We start from the raw sequence: 21174 nt of genomic DNA, 5'->3' as shown, positions 1-21174 counted from the left end.
AGAGGAAAGCGATTACAAGTGGCTGGGTCACCAGGGTGATATATTTGGCCCACTTAGTTCAATGCAGGGAGACTGACAATTAAAATCCACAATAGTTAGTGTCTCTTAAAAACTCAGGAACTCTGGCAACACTGGGCCCATGTTCTTGCCTGTTATGAATCATCTGCTGCTTTGGGGTAAACGCCCCCACCCCACTTCCAGTAGACATTTGTTCTTTAGTTGGCCATATTTACTTATTTAGTTATTTATTTATTGTCAGTCCTGGGGCTTGAACTCTGTGCCTGGATGTTGTCCCTGAGCTCTTCAGCTCAAGGCTAATGTTCTACCAGTTGAGCTACAGCACTACTTCCAGTTTTCTGGTAGTTAATTGGAGATAAGAGTCTCATGGACTTCCTTGCCCGAGCTGGCTTTGAACCTCAATCCTCAGATCTCAGCCTCCTGAGTAGCTAGGATTACAGGCATGAGCCACTGGCGCCTGGCAGTTGGCCATCTTTATTGCATCCAGTCCTCCATTGATTCACTGCAATGACTTGTGTGGAGCTAGAGCCTGGGGTCTACTTCTTCCACATTCATTGTGTTAATGATCAAGCTCAAATCCTGCATCTTTCCATCACTACTTCTGGCTCTAGCCAAGCTATTTCACATGAACAGTGTCCTCGTTTGTAAAATATAGAACTCTCAGCACTACCTACCCATGTCATAGGGTTATTTTGTTTGTGATTTGCCATGTGAAGTGCTTAGAACAGTGCCAGCCATGGAAAAAAGAAAAGTCAACACCATCATCATTACTTCACAGCTTAATAACTTTCTAAGAGCAGACTCTGGACTCTAGATTCTATCTCTTCAAACAGGGATATAATGAAGATACTATCGTTTTTTACAGAGATATCTACCTGGCTTCCCCAGGTCAAACACTAAGACTAGGTTCTTTGAAGGGAACAGGAAATTTTAGGGCTGGCTGCATTTTCCTTATGGAACCCTAGAAAACTTTGAGGAAGTTGGGACTCCGGGTAAAGAGCTAGGGTCATGGCAATGACAGCTTGATCCGCAGTAAATATGACTCAGGGACAGACACAGGACCCAAGAAGGTCTAGGCAAATGGCACAGACAGTATGGGCTGCCAGTCCTCACTCCTTGGAAGATGGGTAAGACACAGTAGAAAAACATCTGGAAACAAAAAGCAGGACCAAGAAAATGGACATCTAGCTTCCTGGAAGGCTCAGCTCAGGTGTCACACTCATCCCAGGACATCTGGGTGAATGTCCCAGAACATCTCAGCAGACCTTTGATGAGGTAGTGCTGTAATCCCTGGGAGAATGGTGAGGAGCTAGATAAGAAGGAGAATGTAATGCAAGGAGACAAAAAGGGCTCAACTTCTGTCAGGACAAAGAAGAGAGAGACTTTCTTACAAATAAATGAATAGAGCTGAGGGAACGTGGTGATGGGAACTGGGGACAGAGCTAAAGGAGCTCTACAGCCCTGACTCGTGGCAGGGCCCTAGGAGCAGGCCTGGGGAGCAGGACCTACATGGTTAGCTAGAAGGATAACATTGCAAGGATGAAAGAACAGGGATATCAAATGAACCTTCCTCATCTGGAACTCTATTTCCAAATGCTTCTCTTTCTTTGACTGGGCCATCAGTGGGTTTTCCTTCACCTACAGCCGTAACAATCTAAAAAAAAAAAGTATGTTAATTAATCCCTGAGTGATGTAGATCTTAGATCTTGTCCTCACTCAAGGACAAGTATGTAATAATATATAATATCTACTGTGAAAATATAAGCAGTAGAAGTGTGAGTTGTCTGTTTGCCATCTCCCCACCTATTCCAGTTCCTCCTCTAGTGTCCTCCGTTGTCCCCACAGAGCCGGTCCGCGGCATAGAAGAATATAAAAGGTGAAAGGGAACATTAGCCACAGATCTACTATACCCACAAAGACAACTGCTGATGATCATTTTCAGCATCTTTTCTGCACCCATTTCCATGCATTTTATCTTGCCATTTTCACTTTTTTTTTTTAAGATGCAAGGTCTAGAGCTTGGATTCAGGGCCTAGGTGCTGTCCCTTAGCTTTTTTTTTTTTTTTTTTTTTTGGCGGGGGGGGGGGGGGGAGGGTCTGGTCTGGGGCTTGAACTCTGGGCCTGGGCGCTGTCCCTCAGCTCTTCAGCTCAAGGCTAGCACTCTACAGCGCCACTTCCAGCTTTTTTCTTTTTGCTTATGTGGTGCTGAAGAATTGAACCTAGGGCCTCATGCATGCAGGCAAGTGTTCTACCACTGAGCTACCTTCCCAGCCCCCTGTCCCTTAGCTTTTTCACTCAAGGCTGGCACTCTGCCTCTTGAGCCACAGCTCTACTTTTTGGTGGTTAATTGGAGATAAGAGTCTCATGGACTTCTTTCCCAGGCTAGCTTTGAATCATGATCTTTAGATCTCAGCTTCCTTAATAGCTAAGATTACAGGGGGTGAGCCACAAGCACCTGGCTGATTTTCACTTTTTAAAAACATTAGCAAGGATTTATGTTCATAAAATGGATAAAGAATGGAAACAGAGGAATGGGAGAAACATCTGCCTCTCATATTCAGGAAATACTTACTATGGGACTGAAGTAGACTCAAAATGGTAGGTCCTGTTGGTCAGGGGAATCTCAGTTGAATTTCTCTCTGAACACCTAGTCAACAACTCTTAATCACTCACTAGAGACATTGAATTTGGGGTGAGTTTATTACTCAAAACTTAACCTAGATGGGTCTCATTATTAGTTAAACAAATAGAGATATGGATTACTCAAAACATAAGGACAATAGTTCTAAGTTTCAGGATTTTCACTAACCACACATTCCCTTTAATTTTCTGTCTCTTTATTTAACAAAGTTTGCAGAATATGAACAGTTAAAAGAAGATGGTAACTTTTCAGTCTTTACTTCTTGGTACTGTTTTAGTTTTGAGTTTGGGCCTTTCAATTTTTATTTTTACTTTTACTCTTTCCTCCTCTGTTTATTCTCTTATTCCCCTCCTAAATGATTTTGGTTCCTTTTCATTTGAAAAGAATCAGAGGGGCATAGGCCGATCTTCTATGGCAGCTTCCATGACAAGTGGACTGTTGGCCAGGCCAACTTTGAGACCCAAAAAAGTTGTTTCCATATCTATAGCTAAAGAATGATGTGGAAGGGGCTGGGAAGGTGGCTCAGTGGTAGAGCACTTGCCTTGCATGCCTGAGGCCCTGGGTTCGATTCCTCGGCACCACATAAGCAAAAAGAAAAAAAAGCCAGAAGTGGTGCTGTGGCTCAAGTGGTAGAGCGCTAGCCTTGAGCTGAAGAGCTGAGGGACAGCGCCCAGGCCCAGAGTTCAGGCCCCACGACCGGACCCAAAAAAAAAAAAAAAAGAAAGAAAGAATGATGAGGAAGTTTAGTTAGCAGGAAGTTCAGTTGGCAGATGCTAGGATCAGGAAAAAAGGACATCAAGAGTAATTTGCTGGTCTTTCTTTCTTTCTTTCTTTCTTTCTTTCTTTCTTTCTTTCTTTCTTTCTTTCTTTCTTTCTTTCTTTCTTTCCCTCCCTCCCTCTCTCCCTCCCTCTCTCCCTCCCTCTCTTCCTTCCTTCCTTCCTTCCTTCCTTCCTTCCTTCCTTCCTTCCTTCCTTCCTTCCTTCCTTCCTTCCTTCCTTCCTTTTTAAATGAAGCCCTTTTTATTTTTGTGCTATCCTGGGGCTTGGAGTCAAGACCTGGGCACTCCCCCTGAGCTTTAGTTTTGCTCAAGGCTGATGTTTGTCCACTTGAGCCACAGTTCCACTTCTGGAATTTTTTTGGGGGGCCGGTTATTAATTGGAGATAAGAGTATCACAGACTTCCTTGTCTAAGCTGTCTTTGAGCCACACTCCTTAGATCTTAGCCTCCTGAGTAACTAGGATGCCAGTTAGTGAGCCACCAGTGCCTGGTTTAATGTCCATTCTTTAAGTTTAATTCTGTCTGATCTGTAGAGCAGTCCTGGCATCCCAAAAAACAAATAAAACAAACACGATGCTCAAGTTATTTTGCTAGAAGTTGCACTTTTGTTGCTAGAGACATTTTCCATGAGTTTCATTGAAAATGCTTTAGAAAAAGATCCAGAAAGTGCTAGCAGACACTTGCTCAGGTTTGAGTGATTCAACCATGTTCAGTATAGAAAATATGAAAAGTGATCACAAAATTGACACTACCTTTGTCCATTTGCAGACCCCTAGTGGGTTTCCATGGCTTAACTCTAAAGATACACAACTTCCTAAGGAATGTCTGTATACTGGTGGCTTTAAAGAAGTCTGACAATAGAAGACTCCAGTTTCCTGTTTTCTCCAGTGCCACACCTTGATGATTAATATTTATGATTGTAGGAAATGCTGCAGCACCCTGAAGACTTCAAATCATCAAAGAGATTATGTTAAATTTCAAATCATTTTCACATTAAGGGCTTCACTATTCTATTCTCTTACTGGAGATTTATGAATTCTGTCACATTCTTATGCTAATCTCCCTGTTTTCAATTATTTTGGATGACTAGGAATTCACTATAGGATCTTATTGAGCTTCCCATTCTATTCTTTATCTTTTGTTTCCTCCTCTGAAAGCGCACACTCTCTGCTTTGTCCCTGTCACTAGAAGCTCTCCGCCTTTGTGGGGATCCTCCTGCCTTTGTTCCAGCTGATCTGCACCATTAGGAAAACAGTCCTTTGCTTCAAAGAAGTCACTGTCTGTTAAATTTCGTTTAGGAACTTGAGAAAGATGCATCTGGAAGTGCTGAGGTAGAGGGAAATCATGGTTTAGGAGAACCATAAACAAACCAAGTTTCTATTAATGTAACACTTGGAGCTTCATAACAAGTGTTGCTATATAAAATCTTGGCTGAATCCCCATCCCTTCAAGACTCAGAAATTCAAAGAACTTAACAAAAAATGAAAAGTCATGGTTTTTATCTACAAACACTAATAACTGGCCAAGGTGTGGTGGGAAATTAAGTTTATAATTAGGCTTGACAATGAATGGAGTTTCCAACTCATGGATTTTCTAATTGTTTTTCTCAGATGTCATTTTCTGTGGTTTAATTGGGGTATCTACAAGATATTCTTTGGGGTAACAAGCCGCAACTCTTTTGTCTTTTATAATATTGGTAGGAAAGACCCTAATGAAATACACTGTATTAATTTCCTGTGCCTGGTAGAACAAAGTATCTCAAACTTAGTGACTCAACAGAAATTACCTTACGGTTCTGGAAGTCTAAAGTCTAAACTCGATTTCACTGGGTAAATGGAAGGTGTGGTGTTGGCTGTGTTTCTTCTGGAGTTTCTTAGGGACAATGCCTTTCCTTACCTTCTGCAAGCTGCCTCAGCCTTCATGTGTGGACCTCTTCATCCACCTTCCAAGTCCACAGTGGTAGACTGGGTCCATCATGGTACCATTCCTCTGTCATCTTACTTTGTATCTCTCTTCCACTTATATATATATATATCTTGTGATTATATCAAAATGATCTGGGTAGTGTAGGAGGAGAATCCCCTCATCCCAATAGCCTTAATTCAATCACACCTGCACAGTCTCTTTTCCTATGTAAGGTAACATACTCACAAGTTCCAGGCATTCAGACCAGGACATCTTTGTATGTCCATTTTTCAGTGTACCAGCTATGCCAAAGTGTAGGGTAGCCCGTTTTAAAGAAAATTGATGCTATAGCAACATTTGAATAAACAAGCAAAACCATATGCAAATTTATTTTTAGAGCCTTAAATGAACCTTTTTACTCTCATATTTATTTTGAGTGACCACTTTGGGAATATCATTTAGTCTCAATGTTTTATTATACATCTAAATCATCTTCAGGTGTCTTAAGCCAGATAACAACCCTAGCCTTACCCTACCTTCTGCTAGATTCTCTGCTGTCTATGGATACCACAATCAGGCCATCGCTGCAAGAAAGAGAATCTTTCCTACCCTAAATAGATCCTTGGTCCTCATTCCAGCTAAGGGCAGGTCTGAATCCCTGTACTGTCACACACAGGTGGTGTTGGAGCAAAGGGCTAAGCAACAGAGTGGCACCGCTGATTCTACCATGAATGCTTAAATACCCTCTGGGACTTTAGGAGACAGGAGAGGAATCCTCTGTGAATGTAACTACTTCACTCCCAGGTAAAAGTATAGAAAGTGTAAAATAGAAGTACATTTACCTCTGTCAGAAAGTAACCAACCAGGAACCTTTAAAAGTTAAGGTTTTAGTGATTGGACTGTCATTGGTCAGGCATATGCATACTGTATTGCATTAGCCTTATGGTGGAATGAAAATTATAGGCGGAGGCAAAAATTGATCAGCTATACTCGAAGCAAAGAGGAAGAGGAAGCCAAAGAAAGAATGGATACATGGGAATAGGTGACTTGGACAAAGGCAGTATCTCTAGACTTTTGACATTTTTCTACTTCTTTCCCATCTCCTTGGTCACAATGTCCCATTCTTGAGTCTCCAAGCTCAACTTTCTTTTAAATAAAAGTGAAGTTCATTTCCAATTCAATCAACAGAGTGCTGTGATAGGTAGAATCTTCCACTAAGTGTTCAATTTAGTTTATCCAGTTGTGAAGTGTATGTTCACAAAGAAAAGGGAGATAACCCAATAAAATCTCCCCATTGGTGGAAATGATGGAAGGGATACTCCTGACTCGAAGACTCTTTTTTTCTCCTTTTTCCCCCTGCTATCTTTCCCACAAGGCTATCTGGGAATAAGCTAAAACTTCTAGGCTCATACTCTGAAGCTCACCAGAAGCAAATGAGGACCACCTTTACCTGACAGAATATAGTCAGCACCAGGACTCCTGTAAATCCTGCTGAGCTGAGTCTTCAGACATGCATTGAAATGTTTGCCCAGTTTGTTCTCAAGTCCAAGTTAAAAGCCTTTCCAAACAACCCACAGGCTACTGAAATGTAACAGCAGCCCTTAGATTCTTACTTGAAAGAGAAGGCTGAAATCATTTGTCTTTGAATCCAACCCTTCCCAGCTACTTGTGATTCAGGTTAACAACACTTTTGATGAAGGCAGGGCGAACTTTAGAATACATAATTTTCACAACTTTGGATCAATGAAACCCAAAGAAAGGAATTTGGAAACACACTTGCAGACCATTGGGGAAATTTGGAGTTTGATTCTTTTAGCTATGTAGGAAGTAGTTTTTGTTTTTGTTGTTTCTTTAATGCTCTTCTACGATGAATAAGGTGCCAATCTTCATCTACAGCAAGTGGATGAGGAGAATGTGGATCGGGATGGCAACTGTGCATAAGTGATTTATCCTCCTCATAGATGAATCAGCAACTATGATCAATTCAGACAAACATTCTGTGAATGGTTGTATCACTGAGAATCAAAGAGATTACTTTCTTTCACTACTGGGGTTTGAACTTACAGCTGTGTGCCTGTTAGTGTTATACTCTACCACTTAAACCACAGCTCCAGTCCTGCTTGTTTTGGAGATAATGTCTAGCAAATCCATAGTAGCTAGGATTACAAGTTTGAATCACATGTGTTTGGCTCAGAGAGACATCTTTATGTTAATTTTAGAACCATATCCTGAATAACACTGGCATTTTTCCCTTCAAAGACCTTTTTTTTTTTTTTTTTTGTCCGTTGTGGGGCTTGAACTCTGGGCCTGAGCGCTGTCCCTCAGCTCTTCAGCTCAAGGCAAGCACTCTACCACTTGAGCTACAGTGCCATTTCCGGTTTTCTGGTGGTTTATTGGAGATAAGAGTTTCACGGACTTTCCTGCCCGGGCTGGCTTTGAACCGATATCCTCTAATCTCAGCCTCCTGAGTAGCTAGGATTACAGGCGTGAGCCACCGGCGTCCAGCTTCAAAGACCTTTCTAAATTGTCATACATACTGGGTCACTTGTAATATGTTCCTTGAAGACCTGAAAACATTGTGCTTCTCTGATTCTGTGGAGTTGGAGGGGTTGGGGATGGGGCCGGCAGAGGGAACAACTTCTAACTTCTAGTCCATCTTAATGGCTTCAGTATTCCATTCCAGACCCTTGCCTAGTTCTCATTTACGGATGTGGACCATAGATGTTACCCTGAAATGCAAGTTAGATTTCTATCAATGAGAAAACTCTTTCAAGCAAAGACTTAGGCTACTGATATGCTCTGAGAACTAACCTTAATGTGTGCTTATCTGTTGTGTTCGGTTTGTCCCTATAGGTTTAATATTTTTATTGTATACCTCATTGTATAGAGTTTAACTTAGCCTCCATGTAAAGTATGATGCACCTGGAAATTAAGAGTCAATGCCAGACATGTGCTGGTAGCTCACACCTGTAATGCTAACTATTCAGGAGGCTGAGGATCACAATTCAAAACCACCCTGGGCAGAAAAATTCATGAGACTCTTATCTCCAGTAAACTACTCAGAAAAAGCCAGAAGTGATGCGGTGGCTCAAGTAGTAGAGCACTAGCCTTCAGCAAAAGAATCTCAGGGACAGCACCTAGACCCTGAGTTCAAGCCTAAGACTGGACAAAAAAAAAAAAAAAAGAGTAGGCATGTAGTTCCTCTGTGGTTCCATTGTAGTTTTAATCTACATTTTTTAATATTATACATTTGAGCATGTTTGTCATTTTTTATGTTCTTTGTAGAAATATCTGCTCAAATCTTTTGTTCATTTTTAAAATTGAATTTTGTTTTCTTAGTATTGTTTTGAGAGTTATGTGTTCTCCATGCAAGTTCTTAAGTAGATATATTTTGTATATATTTTCTCCTAGTCTTAGGCTTATCTTTTAATTCTTTTATCATGGATTGCCAAGAGTAGAAACTTTTAAGTTAACATTCACTTTATCAGTTTGCTTTGCAGTGGCTGAGTCTTTCCATGCTGGGCTTTAGAACTCTTGGCTGAATCCAACATCACAAAAGTTTTCTACTACATCTTCCTTAAGTCTTACATTTGATGTTTAATCTATGACACACTGGAAGTTAATTTTTGATGTGGTTTAAGGTAGCTATTGAAGTTTACCCATTTGCCTATGGATATCCAGCTGTTTCAGAATCTTTGTTGGAAAGTGTATCTTTTCTTTCCACTGAATTGTTCCCACACCCTTGTGGGAATTCAGTTGTTCATAAATGTATGGATCTGTTTCTGGATGTTATTTCATTCTGTTGTTTTCGCTTTCTATTATGACCAGAATACCACCCTTTCTTGATTCCTATAGCTTTAACTAAGCCTTGAAATCAAATTGTGTGGAAGGGATCACAGGATTGCAACAGCAGCAGCGCTCTCTCTCTCTTTCTCCCTTCTTCCTTTCCTACCTCCCTTTCTCTATCCCTCTTCTTTTTTCCTCATCAGCTGTTTCCTATCTTGTATTGTGAACACTTGCAGCCGAGAACTCTCCAGACTCATCTCTATCTACCCAAGTCAGTGAATCAGCCAAGAATCACTTGGGTGCCTTCCTAGCCCTGTGGCTTAGAGACTCTCAAAGCATGATACTAGGGCCATTATAGGGCTTTGATCTTTTATTTCCAGTTTCCAGAGACCACCATCCTTTGCTGCCCAGTCCCCAGGATTTTAAAAGCTATCATTGGACATATATTCTTTTAGGTTTGTTGCTGCTGCTGCTGCAGGTGAAATGGTATTTAGCTGTGACCCTTTGGGTCAGAAGCAGCACTCTGCTCTTATTTAAAAATGGTATCTGCCCTCCTGTCACCTGCCCTGGGCACTCCCTGAAGGCAAGATTATGCTTCCCTTTCCTAAATCTAAAAGGTGTCACACTGTCACTTTTACTTATTACAAAGCCAACAAACATTTGTTGACTGAAGAAAGTATTAGAGTCTAAAGCACACCCTGATCAATAAGACAATATCCTTGTCTAAGAAAGGTAGACATCAATAGAAATCTCATGAGGAAGCATTGTTGATTATTTAGGAAAACAAAAGAACAGAGAACACACACAGCTGAAGAGGGAGCTAAAGTAAAACACTGGCTCAGAGAGAATATTGTTAGGTACCGGTTTCAACAACAGTTTATACGTGTTTCATGACAATAAAGTTCTGGTCAAATTAGCTTGTGAGAAGTTGGGCTAAGTGTAATTTAATGGTTGTTTTTGATGCAGGAAGATGTGCTGAAGGATGTTAAAGTAAGCAGTATTTCCCAAACTCTTGGTGATGAGCTCCCTGCTCTTGAAGACTGGAATTTTTTTGAAAAGTGCTTTGAGAAAACTTTTTTATTCTCCCATCGGCAGTGGATGTCCTGGCATTTATTTTTAATGGTGATACAAAGCTTTTCAGAAAGAGGGAGACAGAGACACATACTGGGAGAAGGAGGGGAGGTGGAGAGAGAAGACCATCAAGTGAAACAGTGGGCTCTACCTAATAGGCTCAAAAAGCTTGGGATCTTTACATACACATCTATCTATCTGTCTGTCTATCTATCTATCTATCTATCTATCTATCTATCTATCTATCTATCTATCTGTCTGTCTGTCTGTCTGTCTGTCTGTCTGTCTGTCTGTCTATCTATCTATCTCTGTGTACAAACTAATAGATAAGATGTATACATACATACAGAGATAGATAGATAGATAGATGGATAGATAGATAGATAGATAGATAGATAGATAGATAGATAGATAGATAGATAGATAGATAGATAGATAGATAGATAGATACATAGTTACATAGATACATAGATACATAGATCTTTACTTTTGGTTTTACTTGTGTGGTTGGTCTATCATGATTGTACCGTTGGACTCCTTCAAACAGAATAAAACTCTTCCACGTTGAGGCTACATCTAACCTGCCATAACTACAATTTAGAAAAAGCACAGTGTTGGATTCTTTTAAACAGGGAACATGGGTCTGAAGACAAATGTGTGATGTTATCTCTAAAGGATCTTGGTATTACAAAGAGACAAACACACAAAAGGGTTCTGGGGATTAAACTTTATAGCAGTAAAAAGTGGTTTTTTAAGCAAAATCTTACATGAAACCTAATATAAGGGAGGAATGTTTTGGCTGGTAAGCAAGGGGACCCTAATCTTACATCTCCCTGGGGATGAGGGGGTGGGAAGCACCTGAAAGGAGCACTAGGGAAGTGTGAAAGTTTCTGATCTCATGTATTCTTCTAACTCGAGGCGGGAAAGTTATTTACACTATTCCAGACATATAGATTAGGATCCTATTTTAGCAGCATTTCCAAAAGAAATTTCCATGGCTTCATCCATCCTCTTTCCCTGGTATATAAATCCTTCAAAGCAGGGTGCTGTTCTTTATCTGTAATCTAAAAACAGCCCAGTGCTTCTCAACTTCTTTTGCCCTTAGTCTGCGGTCAAGGTCTTGATTGTCTGGTTCCCTGTTGGAAGGCTCCACATTTTCTGGTGAAAAGAATTGGTCTGGTTTCCTTCAGACCAGAGAATGTGAACTGTTGGCTCTTGGAATTGTGCCTGGCTTCAGTTAATCTTCTAGTCTTTGTCAGTTCAGATGTGAGCCCTTTCCTTTCCAGCATCCCAAAAAGTTGTTCTTTCAGAAAGAAAGAGAAAGAAAAGAGCAAAAATTAAAAAAGAAACAAACTACTTATACCTAACATACATATATTCCTACAGTTAGGAATTGTTCTGAGTCTACGAGGCAAAGCCAGAGCTGGGCTCCTAGGTATCCCAAAGCTCTCCATTTACCCAGGAACAGGAATAAGATGCTTCAAATTTAATTAAAAACAGGATGTCCCTGCTAGACCTCTCACTGATACTGCTAAAAATAAAGTAAGGAAGTAGCCTGGTTTCTTCGCAGTTTAATTCCATTAAATCTGAGGAGAAATGGAGCTAATATGTGACATAATTTTCTTCAGATTTCTGTCTAAAGTTCTGTGCTCCCTCCCCTTCCCTTCTCCTTACTCTCCCTCTCTCTGCTGTAGAGTCCCAGATTTTGAGTTCTACAAGCATCAGCTCTTGTTGTTGATGCTGGGGGAAAGGGGCAGAGACTGATGATTCTCCAAGTGAGTTTACAATGCTGTCATGAACTTACTCTCGACACCACTGGAACTCATCACTTCTGCTCTTTCCTTATGACGCCGGTGCTCTCAGAATAGCGAGTAGTCTGTGAATTCCTATCTATGAATTAATGGACTTTCAAAACAAAACAACAACAATAAAAAAACTAATCTAACATTTTCCTTAAAAAGATGTTACTTCCTCCTTATAGTGAGCTCAATGGACTCGGCCCCCTTGCTCGGTAGTAGCCCATACTTCTTTAGCTAATAGCAAAAGACTAATACTCTGACACACTCCATTGGGTGTGAGAGCCTCATTTTCTAATACACATGTGTGGGTTTGCCTGGTCTTTCATTCATCCATCCAACCTGGAGTAATGAAGGGAATAACCTCTACCTTATTGCTAGTTGGTTTAGTATCAGAGACCAAGAAAAGGAGTTTCATGCATTCCAACCTTCAAGGCTGAGAGTTTGAAGAAGTACCCCAGTCCAGTGGGACTTTACTTGCCCCTAGAAGACCCAATGGTGTCTAGTTGAAGGCTTTCATGTCAATTATGAAGGCATTCCTGGAATGACTGACCATCTAAACAGAGCTTGCTGAGAAATGGATCACCTTGGGCCTGCAGTATGGCATCATCCAAATATTCTTCTAAAGAATAGGTGAAATATGTGAGAACAAGAAGAGTAACGTCTGTCTTGTTGACCACTGTATCCCTACCTCCTAGTACCCAGCAGGCAAGAAATTATTGTGTAGTAAATTGTAAATGACCATTTCTGTCATGGTCTGGATACTATGACTTGAAAAAGAGGACCAGGAGGAGTAGATTTGAGAAGTGAGTGTAAATAGAAAAAATGAGATTTAATATCATTTCTATCCTTTTGTTACTTCTAGGAGAAACTGAATTTCTTAGCTTGGTCTATGAAGCTAGCTGGCTGGCTGTGTCTATTGTATGCCACACCCCTCTACCACAACCCCCACCACCACCCTCTCCCCCCCCCCCCCCCCCGCTCCCATGTTAGTCTTCCACACCAGGGTTCTCCTTAAGCCTTTACCTCTTGAAGCCCTGTGTCCAATCATCAGTCCTCAGGGAATCTTCCCAGTCACCTGCAACTTCACCTCATGGACCTGTGCATCCTCCTTTGTAGTAGTCCCATAGGTCTTGTGCTCATTTCTCTGATTATTTTTACAACATCTACCTGACTTGTTTCACAACAAAGCCTATCAGGTCAATCCTAAAACCTGGTATGTAGTAAGTAGTTAAACAGTTAAGATTTGACAAACAAATAAGAACTAGGGTAGGGATGAACTAAGAGCAGGGATTTTCATAACTGGTGTCCATTAATGAGGTTTTTTTTTTTATTGTGAAAATACTGTACAGAGGGGTTACAATTACATGGGTAAGATAATGAGTACATTTCTCATCAAGCATTGTAGCCTCCTCTTTTTTTTCCCCTTCCCATCCCATCCCCTCTCCCCACCCAACCCTCCTCCCCCTACCACCAAAGTTGTAAAGTTGTATGTCATTTTCGACATACGACTTGTATGTCTCATTGTTGCAATGGGTCCACCTGTATCCCTATTTAAACAATTTGTTTTTTCCCTTCCCCTCCACAAATTATAATAATATCAAATACCGTGAAAGCAGGAGTTATACCAGGAGGGAGGGACCTACAAAACAACAAAGAAATCATCTTATAAATGCGTTAGAAACAATCGCATGAAAGAAAAACTTTTGAATATATCTCTTAGGGTTCATTTCCCTAACATCACCTTTTCTGACCTTTTCTGCTTGACTCAGACATATACTAGATATTGCAAATAAGGGAAACCATGGGACCAATGTTTCTTTGGACCTGGCTTACTTCACTTAATATAATTTTTTCCAAGTCTTTCCATTTCCTAACAAATGGGGCAATGTCATTCTTTCTGATGAAGGCATAGAATTCCATTGTGTATATATACCACATTTTATTGATCCATTCATCTACTGAGGGGCATCTGGGTTGGTTCCATATATTAGCTATGGTAAATAAAAGGCTGCAATAAACATAGTCATGCTGGTAGCTTTAGTGTGGTCTTGTTTGTGAACATTTGGGTAAATGCCCAAAGGTGGGATTGCTAGGTCATAGGGGAGTTCTATGTGGAGTCTTTTGAGGAACCTCCATCTTGCTTTCCAAAGTGGTTGAACAAGTTTACACTCCCACCAACAATGCAGTAAGGTTCCCTTCTGTCCACATCCCCTCCAGCATCTGTTTTTAGAGTTCTTGATTATAGCCCTTCTAACTGGGGTGAGGTGGTATCTCAATGTTGTTTTGATTTGCATTTCTTTTATGGCTAGAGAGGTTGAACATTTCTTCATGTCTATCATTAATGAGTTTTACAGCCTTGAAATCTGTAAGGTGTGTGTTTGTGTGTGTGTGTGCATGGAATGTTTGCATGGTTTCTTTTTTTTTCTTTTTTTCTAGGGAAGGAGGTGCTGGTCCTATGGCTTGACCTCTGGGCCTGAGCACTGTCCAGAGCTGTAGTACTCAAGGCTAGCTCTACCAGTTGAGCCATAACTCTACTTCTAGCTTTTTGGTCATTAATTGTCTCATGGAATTTCTTGCCCAAGCTGAGTTTTAACCATGACTCTCAGATCTCAGTCACCTGAGTAGCTATGATTACAGGCACAAGCCACCAGCACCCAGCATTTGCATGGTTTCTAAAGGGAGAGGCCAGAGCTGTGGATAGATTGAGTACCCTTAAGGGGTTTTACTTGCTCATGATATGGAGAGTAAGGAGAAAATTATATAGGGATAGAAATATACAGAGAGAGAGAGAGAGAGAGAGAGAGAGAGAGAGAGAGAGAGAGAGAGAGAGAGAGAGAGAGAGAGAGAGAGAGGAGATATCTGCTCATTTGCCCAGGCTTAATTCTAAATATGAGTGTCAAGGAAGAAAGTTTAAGCATCAGTTCCCTTTTGCTCCCCCAATTCCATTTGGTGCTGACATACTCTCAGGTGTCTCTACCTGTCAATACCCAGAACTCCAGAACCTTCTGGAATTTTCTGCCCACCCCCTGACAAAATCTACTTTTCTAAGACTTTTTTCCGTGGCTAAAGTGCCCAATGTAAATCTGATTACCAGTTGTGAGCTTAGTTTAAAACAATGACTTTATGCTAGGTGCCGGTGGCTCATGCCTGTAATCCTAGCTGCTCAGGAGGCTGAGATATGAGGATCACAGTTCAAAGCCAGCCTGGGCAGTCTGTGAAAGTCTGTGAAACTCTTATCTCCAGTAAACCACCAGAAAACCAGAAGTAGTTGCTGTGGCGCAAGTGGTAGAGTGCTTGCCTTGAGCAAGCACTACCAGTGACTCCATATCATGGCTTACAAGAAATCAGTGGGGACAGGACCGGCTCCTTATTCATGAAGGGACCTTCCTTCCACCCCAGTATTCAGAAGGATTAATAATAGAGCTCCTGCGTTTCTCTTACCACTCTCTTGCTTTTGTCCACAGGCGATCTACAAGATGGTTTCCTCTGTGATGAAAATGCCTGAAGATGAGTCAACCCCAGAGAAAAGGACAGAGAAGATCTTCCGCCAGATGGACACTAACAGAGATGGTAAGGGGCAGAGGCTGCTCAACTTGGCCCAGGTTGGGGCTGCTGGGGAAGTCCTGACAGGGAAATGCTACCTAGAGACAAAGTGTCGGCTGCAAGAACCTGTCACCCTCTGCAAGAGTGGCCCATCCACATGGCCCTGCTGGGTGGGAAGGGAGAGAACTAGGTGGCCACTGGATTGCTGATCCCAGTCCACAGGGAAGTACCTTACTTTCAGCCCTTCTCTCTTCCTTCTAAGTCATTTTCTACCCCCATCCCCAAAGGATAAATCTTGTGGAGCAGAAGGAAAAGGACTCAAGAAACCACTATTAGCACAGCCCAGTCCTCAGGAGAGGCCTTGGCCTAACACAATGGATCCCTGCAGGGAGTTAGTTTACCAGGATTTGGGAGAGCTTGTTACTCCTAAGGAACCGGGCAGCTACTACCCCCTCAGCCTGTCCAGTGGTTTTACTGGTGTCTCTGAGCATGCTTAAAAGGCTAAGACAAGAGAACTCCCTTATGCATTGGGGATAGTGGAAGAAGTTTGGTGTGAATGCCAAGAAGGGGATGCAAAGCAAACAGAAGTAAAAAGGAACATTAGATTTCAAACACTAGGACAAGCTGGCTGTGGTCTGTAGTCTCAGTGCTAGGAAATTAGAAGCAGGAGGAGTTCAAAGCCAGCTTAGGTTCCATGGTGAACCCTTGTCTCAAAACTTAAAATATTATAAAAGGAAAGGACAGGACAGGCAAGGAAAGGAGGAAAAAGAAAGACATGATTTTTAGACATTAGGTTATCAAATAGAATGCAGGAGACTCAACTGAATTTAGAAAAAAACAAGGAATTTTTTTTATGAGTATGCCCAAGGCAATATTTGGGGCATACTTATACTAAGAAATTCTTTGTTGCTTCTCTGAAATTCTAAGTTAACCAGATATCCCTTTTTATTTGTCAAATCTAGCAACACTATTTTTTATATAGGACCAGAGTTCACAGTGTTTTAAGCTTATGGCTTGGCCAGTCACAAGCTCTTTAACTCTTGCTGTCATTACCAGCTCACCCGTTCTGCTCAAAGTGCTCAGCAACTAACCAGTTAATTAATTATTGTAGGATTACAGTTTGAACTCAGGTCCTTACACTTATTAGACAAATGGCCTACCGTTTGAACCATCCTTCTAACCCTTTCTGCCTTAATTATTTTTCAGATAGAGTCTCAAGTTTTTGCCTGGGTCCAGCCTGGAACTGTAATCCTCCTTTTATGCCTCCTGAATTTAGTTGGGATCCTAGGTGTGAGCCACCATATCTAGCTTGTTCTTTGAAATAAGGTTTCCCTAACTTTTTTTGCCCAAACTACTCTCAAACTACCATTCTCCTATCTCTGCCTTCCAAGTTGCTGGAATCAGATGTCAGCATGCTCTGTACAACAGGCACATGCAGCCATGTGTCCCATGGGAGGCTGAAAGGCAGAACAGTAGGGGGGTGTCAGGGCCTCTTTCTGTACCTATGTGTGGGCATCAGCTGCCTGAGAATCTGGATTTGTGTTTCTTCCATAAAAGTGCATGACATCCTTTTATATCCTGTTTCCCCCATACCAAATAGCTTGGTGTTTTGCAAAGATTTCACAAACATGAAGCTATTTGAATAATGAACGTGTTAAATTGCAGCTTTCCTGGTGCTCTGTCCTAGGCCTGCCTCTTTAGAATAGGGATAAAAGATGGGAGATTTACCTGGGATAAACACTGGACTGCAACTGGTCACAGGAAATGGTAGAGCCTTCCGTTGGGACTCAGCTACTATGAGGTCAATGGGCCTGACTAGGTTAGCATTCTCAGAGAGTGACTGCTGAGAGTCCTGGGCTTTCCAAATAAAATATATGTGTTTAGAGAAAAGGGAAGGGGGAAGCTGGATGCCAATGGCTCACGCCTATAGTCCTAGCTACTCAGGAGGCTGAGATCTGAGGATCACAGTTCAAAGCCAGCCCCAGCGAGAAAGTCTGTGAAACAGTTATCTCCAATTAACCACCAAAAAGCCAAAAGTGGAGCTGTGGCTCCAGTTCAAGTCCCAGGACCAGCACAAAAATATTAAATTAAAACTGTAATCTCAGCCACTTGGGAGATAGAGGTAAAAAGTCAAAGTCTGAAGAAGGCAACATATTCTAAAACAAAAGAGACTCATTTGTTTCCCCAGACAAAACAAAACAAAACCAACAAAATACAGGAAACTTGGAAGAACTAAAAGCAGAAGGACTGTCCAGGTTCTTGCTGAGTGACCTGTAACCCCAGCTGTTTAGGAGCAGAGACAATAACAAGTCTCTGAGAGGGTGGGTGGGGTGCTGCTCTCTACCTGGGAAGGCCACCGTGCCACCTCCATGCAGTGGGAAAGGTGTGAAGTCATGCAGGTGCCACCAGCCACCACTTACCCCTTCTCTTCCCTCCTAGGAAAACTCTCCCTGGAAGAGTTCATCCGAGGAGCCAAAAGCGACCCCTCCATTGTGCGCCTCCTTCAGTGTGACCCCAGCAGTGCTGGCCAGTTCTGAACCTTCCCACGCCACGAATCCTAGAGCTTCTTGTGTTCCCTTTTGATTCTTCTCTTTACTTTGTTGTTGTTGTTGGTTTTTGGGTTTTTGGGGGGGGTTCTGGGGTTTTTTTGCCAAACAATATTGATGGTGACACCGTCTCCTGTGCAGTCAGATGCTTCTTCCTCTGTGACTCCCCCACCTGCAGCTTCTCTCCTCGTGGACGCTTCGTGGGAATGCCCAGAGCCTCATTGCACTTGTGGGAAGCATGAACAGACTCTGTGGTGTTTGTCGTTCAGTGACTTTAATTGTTGTGGTTTTTTTTTTTTCTTTTGATTCTAATGTCTTGGTTCTGAAACCTAAAACTCTGGGGAAGGGCCAAGCAAAGGGAATTGTATGCAGCCCGGTGCAGTGATTTGTTGAAAGTTTCCAGGAGTTTTGTTGGAAAGATGAAATTCCCCAGTTGGGTCTGTCTATACATATTGTAGGGACTGAAATGGCACCAGAGGCTGGAATTCCCAAGAACAAGGTATCCTTTGGGGTGAAGCTATTAAAAACAGGTTGGGATGTTTGCACTTCACCCTTCACCCCAACAGGCTGTAGTTTCTAAGCTGTGAACATTTCAAAGTAGATGAATGGAGGAGAGAGAAAAGATGGCTCAGCTATTTTCTCAAGGTTTACATTAGTTGAGCTAAGATGAGTTTCTTTGGAAATCAAACACAAAAGGCAATGTAGTCCCAGAACCAGATCCATTTGTTGCCTCTTGTAATTTCAAACAACAACAGAAGACTGCTGTATATAAAATATTGGGTATTACAGACCAAATTAAGTGTTTTGCCTTGTAAATGCATGTTTAGTGAGCACTAATACAATCTTATTATGGAAGACTGTTTTTAGTAGCTTATTGTAAAGTAAGCCAACTATAATGAATGTCTGTCTTGTTTTAAAATCATATCTTTGTATAAATGTACCAGTCAACAAGCATATTTTATATATTCCATCAAAGTAGTAGGTAATCATGATGAGGACCCAACTTTGATCTGAGGCGCTTTTCTGGAGTTACAGGGCAGGTTACAGGGATGATGACAATTGGAACACCAGGAAATTGACATGGCTGAGAGTAGCCAGGCTGGCAGAGTGCCAGCTCAGCCTAGCAGCCCTTTGGTAGCATGACATTTGAGGTGTGGTTGTTTTACAAGCAGATGTATACTCCTGAGACATGAAAATATAGCTGAAGTCCATAAGGACTGCTCAGTGATGTAGCCCACGTTCTTGATGAAGAGTCATAACTTGACAAGTTCAGAGATCAGACCATTGCCATCATAAGGAGGAAAGAGGAAGCGTGTCTGTGTTGTCCAAGGCCCACTGTGGGGCACCCAACAGTTAGTTCTGATCCTTGTGTTCTGTGAATGTAGAAGTGATATCACACGTTTGGGCTGGTCACCACACACACACTTATTTCAGTTGAGGATTGAGAGTAAAAGCTGCTAGTTACAGGCAAGTCAAGCAGTTGGCCTGGGGAGACCCAAATTCTTAAGGATGTAGGTGTGGGGAACCTGCTTCAGGGAAGGCAGAGAGGCCCCCAAGACTCCATCTACTGCCAAGCCGCTTTCTATAGAACAGGAACCACAGAAAGATAAAAACAACTACACAGAGAGTGAGGCTGTGTCCATTCCAACCTCCAGATACTTGTTTATGATTTGAGCCCATTCTAAGAGGTAACAAAAGTCCAAATTTGTATGATGAGCCCAAAATGAACAAACTTGTAGAGTACAATTTTGAACCTTGGGCTCAATGATCATAATCTGCCTTGGAGTGTCAGTTCCTCACGTTCTATACCAAAACCTGCCAAATTCTTCTCTAGGTAAGGTTTGCTCTTGCAAAATAGGGAATTAATCTAAGAGTAGAGAGGGGGAGAGAAACCCAGCACATTCAACTGCTGGAGTTCAGGAGTTACTTCCAATTTTTCCTATACCGGACTGAAAACTTAATTCTTCCTTTTACTTCTTTTCTACTGAAGCCAGTTAATGTTGGAGAAACCTGCCTGGGCTTTGCCCTTGGTCATGACATCTGGCTGAGCCAGACCGACTGTGTGGCTCACACCTATAATCCTAGCAACTCAGGAGGCTAAGCATTGAGGACTGAGGTTCAAAGCCAATCTGGACAAGAAAGCTTGTGAGACTTTTATCTCCAATTAAGCACCCACCACCCCCAAAAAACAAACCCAGAAGTAGAGCTGTGGCTCAAGTAGTAGAGCTCTAGCCTTGAGGAAAGAAAGCTCAGGGACAGTGCTCAGGTCCTGAGTTCAAGCCTAGGACTGGCACCAAAAGAAAATAAAAGGAGTCAATGCATGTCTAATGCCCCTAGAAGGTACAGGGATAGTTTGGATACTGGCCAGTCTCTGTTTTTCCAGGGATGCTCTTTTTCCTTTTCTTCCTTCCCAGGAAGGCTATAAGTATGTCTTACCCAGTGCATTCAAAAGTAGCCAAGGTACTGTACAACACCCAGAAGGCTGACTGCCTGAAGGTTCCTAGTGCTCCTGTACTGGACTATTAACCATCCTTGCTGTTCAGAGACTTCTGGAAGTGGACTGTTCAGTGGTGAACCAAGGGACATGGCTTAGGACCTGAAGGATGCTACAGAACACTCAACTGTTCACACCTCAGGGTGAAGAGGTGCTGCAAGTGCTGTCCCATCCCAGCGATATGCCCCATGGGGTCTTTCCACAAGTGGATTTAATGACCATATATATATATATATATGTATATGTATATATATATATATATACATATATATATCTTATAAGCAGCCTCATATCAGTTGATTTTGTGTAGCTCTTGCCTGGCATTAAAGCATGTTTATTGTTTAATATGGTTGTCCTGAATGTGATATTTTCCTGACTTCATATTACCCCTAGCTGACTTGGGTCTTAGTGAGGCTGCAGATTTGGGTTTGGGGTACTGTTTCTGCCTAGAGAGATACAAAGAATCTCGGTGGGTGGGAAGAGGGATAGGAGAGAGCACTCAGCCCAAAACTCTATCCCAAAGCCTCCTCCGTGTGCATATGATTCCTTACTTCCCTCTGATATTACTCTCACTTTCTTCCTGCCTCCTTGCC

The 21174-nt window shown here is 41.9% G+C and overlaps 1 protein-coding gene across 12 annotated transcripts in view; it reads left to right on the top strand.

Annotated features, from left to right (window-relative positions):
• The window catches only part of Ncald (neurocalcin delta), a 373688-nt gene extending 352762 nt beyond the window's left edge, over nucleotides 1-20926 (top strand). For all 12 annotated transcript variants that reach the window (XM_069991164.1, XM_069991157.1, XM_069991161.1 and 9 more), the window contains 2 exons: nucleotides 15463-15568; nucleotides 17981-20926. In XM_069991164.1, coding sequence (XP_069847265.1) covers nucleotides 15463-15568; nucleotides 17981-18078 — 204 coding nt within the window. In that variant the 3' untranslated portion in view covers nucleotides 18079-20926. The remainder of the gene's footprint in view (nucleotides 1-15462; nucleotides 15569-17980) is intronic.
• The last annotated feature ends 248 nt before the right edge of the window (nucleotides 20927-21174 follow it).

This window comes from Dipodomys merriami, unplaced genomic scaffold, assembly GCF_024711535.1.
Source record: "Dipodomys merriami isolate MVZ:Mamm:240054 unplaced genomic scaffold, mDipMer1.0.p SCAF_4, whole genome shotgun sequence".
Lineage (NCBI taxonomy): Eukaryota > Metazoa > Chordata > Mammalia > Rodentia > Heteromyidae > Dipodomys > Dipodomys merriami.
The sequence above is the reverse complement of the archived record's forward strand: the minus strand, read 5'-3'. Positions and strand labels throughout refer to the sequence as shown.